Source organism: Emiliania huxleyi (assembly GCF_000372725.1).
Source record: "Emiliania huxleyi CCMP1516 unplaced genomic scaffold EMIHUscaffold_114, whole genome shotgun sequence".
Lineage (NCBI taxonomy): Eukaryota > Haptophyta > Isochrysidales > Noelaerhabdaceae > Emiliania > Emiliania huxleyi.
In genome coordinates this window covers 222088-225302 of record NW_005201551.1, presented here as the reverse complement: position 1 = coordinate 225302, position 3215 = coordinate 222088, and the positions used below count along the sequence as shown (strand labels likewise).

The following is a 3215-nucleotide window of genomic DNA, read 5'->3' as shown; positions in this document are numbered from 1 at the left end:
GGCGAGATTGCATCTCCCCCCGGGCTTGCGGCGAGGGAGAAGGGGGCGGCGGCGGAGGCTGAGGCGGAGGCGGAGGCGGAGGCGGAGGCGGAGGCGGAGGCGGAGGCGGAGGCGGCGGAGGAGGAGGAGGCGGAGCAGGAGGAGGAGCAGGAAGGGGCGATGGAAGAGGCAGAGGAGGAGGAGGGGGGGGCGGCTGAGGAGCCGGAGGGGGGCGAGGAGGCGGAGGAGGAGGAGGCGGCGGAGGTGGTCGTGTCGCTCTCCGAGTTCAGCGGCTACTTGACGCGTGGCGGTGGCAGACGAGACGACGGAGCGAGCGAGCCCGAGACTGTTCACAGCTGGAGGTGTGAAGAGACGCTGTTCACACCGACCGGACGGAGCGAGCCCGAGACTGTCCTCTCTGTCCGGTCGGGCGACCTCGCGCGGGGAGATTGCAATCTCAGGGCCCTCGGAGCCTCCGTTCCGTTCAAGCCGCCGCTGCCACCTCCGTCGTCGCCACCGCCGCCAACGCCCTCTCTTGCCCCGCCGCCGCCACCGCCGCTGCCGTTTCAGCAGCAGCCGCAGCAGCGGTGGCGGCAGCAGCAGCAGCAGCAGCAGCAGATGGCGCGCCAGCTGGCGCAGCAGCCGCCGCAGCAGCAGCAACCGCAGCCGCAGCAGCCGCCGCAGCAGCAGCAGCAGCCGCACTGGCATTGGGTGTCCTACACCGAGACGGCGGCGGCGGAGGAGCGGCGGCAGGCGCATGACGGAGAGTGGTACAGCAGGCTCGAGATTAGCCGAGATTCGCCGAGATTCGCCGAGATTCGCCGAGATTCGCCGAGATTCGCCGAGATTCGCCGAGATTCGCCGAGATTCGCCGACGCGAGCGGTACAGTAGGCCTGACTTCCGTCGAGTATTACGGCTTCCTAGACACTTCCCTGTGGACTATTCCTAGACAGTTCCCAGACTGAGAGATTGGTGCAGCAGCTCCAACTTGGCGCTACGGCTTTCTTTCAGCGCGTTCAATGTCTCGTGAGCTGCTTCCGCAGGTCGGAGTTCGTCGAGTACTACGGCGGAACCGCCGAGTGGGACCGAGCGGGAGATCGCAATCTCCTGGCGGGAGGTTCCAATTTCTTGGCGGGAGATCCCAACCTCCTGGCGGGAGATTCCAACGGCCATTTTGGCTCACGGCTCAAGGACTCTCTCCCTCGGAGGAAGCATCGGCATTAATTAACAGTTAATCAACAGGTAATTAATCATTAATTAGGACTATCTCCCTCGGAGGAAGCATCGGAACCAGCCAAAGCCGTGCTACGAGTGGCGCGACAGCGGGCAGTGCAGCAAGGGCGCCGCTTGCAGGCGCGCGGAAGACCTCCCCCTCTCTCCCCATCTCTCCCCATCTCTCCCCGCTTGCGGTCGAGCCAGAGAGGAATCAAGGAGTTAATTGACTAATTAGCCGCCTGCAGGCAATCGCATTCGGTAGAGAGCTTAAGTAATTAATTGACTAATTGAGTAATGAACTAACAAGTTGATTGCAGGTACTCCCATGCGGTCGAGCCTCCGCACACGCGTTTCGCGCGGCCGGCGGCGGAGGCCGGGGTAGGAACGGCGGCGGCGGCGGGGGCGGCGGCGGCGGCAGGAACGGCGGGGGCGGCAGGAACGGCGGCGGGGGCGGCGGCGGCGGCGGCGGGGACGGCGGCGGCGGCGGAGGCGGGGACAGCAGGAACGGCAGGAACGGCGGCAGCGGTGCACGCGGCGGTTGCTGCGTCGGCCGGGGCTGCAAGCCGAGAAGGCAACGGTGGTGCGGAGGGGGGCAGCGTCGTGTCCGTCGCGAACTTGCCGTGGTCTGCGACGGACGAGCAGGTGCGGGCAAGTAATGAAGTAGTTAGTTAGCTTAGTTGATGAGATTAAACACCTACCGAGCAGGCCCGGGCGGCCTTGATTACTCAACGAGTCCTCTCATAACGGCCTTCATTGATTCACGAGTTCATTCATCACCTAATGAATCAAGCGACGGGCAGGTCCGGGCGGCTTTCGCCGGCTGCGGCGAGATCACGGAAGTCGAGTGCAGGACAGAGCACCTGCGGGGGGCGAGACGCCCTAGAAGCGGAATCTCCCCCCCTATCTCCCCGTATCTCCCCGTATCTCCCCGTATCTCCCCGTGTCTCCCCGTATCTCCCCGTGTCTCCCCGTATCTCCCCGTATCTCCCCGTATCTCTCTCCGCATACGCACAAGCACAGACCGTCGAGAGAGGGAGAGTCACAGCAACGACAGCCAGAAGGCAGCACCGCGCCCCACCAAGGGAGGCGAATCCGAGGACGGCCCCTAGTAGGGGCACCTAGTCAGCTCATACGTACCTTAAGGTACGCAGGCAGATGTCGGTGTCTTCACGTAAACGCACAACCCCGGTGTCTTCACACCACAACGTAGGGGAAACGCCGCTACGTCGGCTACGTCCAGTTTGGCTCCTCCGCCGCCGCGGCCGCAGCCACGGCGCTGAACGGCACCGAGTTTGGCGGCCGGCGGATTAATTAACGAGACGTTCGTTAATTAACGAGAGACTGATTCATGAACCAGGCACCGACTTTGGCGGCCGGCTGATCAAGGCGCGGCGGGGGAGGGGGGGGGGGGGGGACTTTGGGGTAGCTTCGGGGGGCAATCTCGCGCAATCTCGGACGAAGCTCGGCGGGGCGTTCGGTGCGGGTGGAGGGTGGCTAATCGACTGGTGCACTGCATTACTCAGACTAGTTGGCGGTCCGCGCCAGGTGGAGGCTAACTAGTTAACGGGTGCACAAGTTAACTTAATTAATTAGCGCTCGCAGGTGGAGGCTAGCTAATTACCTGGTGCATTAATTAACTTTATAATTAGCGGCCTCGCAGGTGGAGGCTGCGAGTGGGTCGGCGAGGCGAAAGGGCAAGGGCGGGCAGCGGCGGGGCGCGGCGGGCGCGGCGGCGGAGGGGGCGGAGGCGGCGGCGGCGGCGGAGGCGGCGGCGGCGGCGCGGGAGATTGCAACCTCGCCGGCGGCGGCGGCGGAGCCGGAGGTGACGGAGGAGGAGGAGGAGGCGTTCTGGGAGGCAGCGAGGCGGGGCGAGGCGGAGGATGCAGAGGCGGGCGGCGCGGGGGGGATCTCTCTCTCTCTCTCTCTCTCTCTCTCTCTCTCTCTCTCTCTCTCTCTCGCTCGCTCGCTCGCTCTCTCTCTCTCTCTCTCTCTCTCTCTCTCTCTCTCTCTCTCTCTCTCT

At 64.8% G+C, this 3215-nt stretch overlaps 1 protein-coding gene across 1 annotated transcript in view; it reads left to right on the top strand.

Annotated features, from left to right (window-relative positions):
* Positions 1-3215, top strand: part of EMIHUDRAFT_109125 (hypothetical protein) — a gene marked incomplete at both ends in the record, with an annotated part of 14867 nt that overhangs the window by 5723 nt on the left and 5929 nt on the right. Inside the window, 5 exons of the mRNA XM_005791272.1 lie at positions 36-289; positions 1024-1097; positions 1242-1309; positions 1513-1837; positions 2856-3017. Coding sequence (XP_005791329.1) covers positions 36-289; positions 1024-1097; positions 1242-1309; positions 1513-1837; positions 2856-3017 — 883 coding nt within the window. The remainder of the gene's footprint in view (positions 1-35; positions 290-1023; positions 1098-1241; positions 1310-1512; positions 1838-2855; positions 3018-3215) is intronic.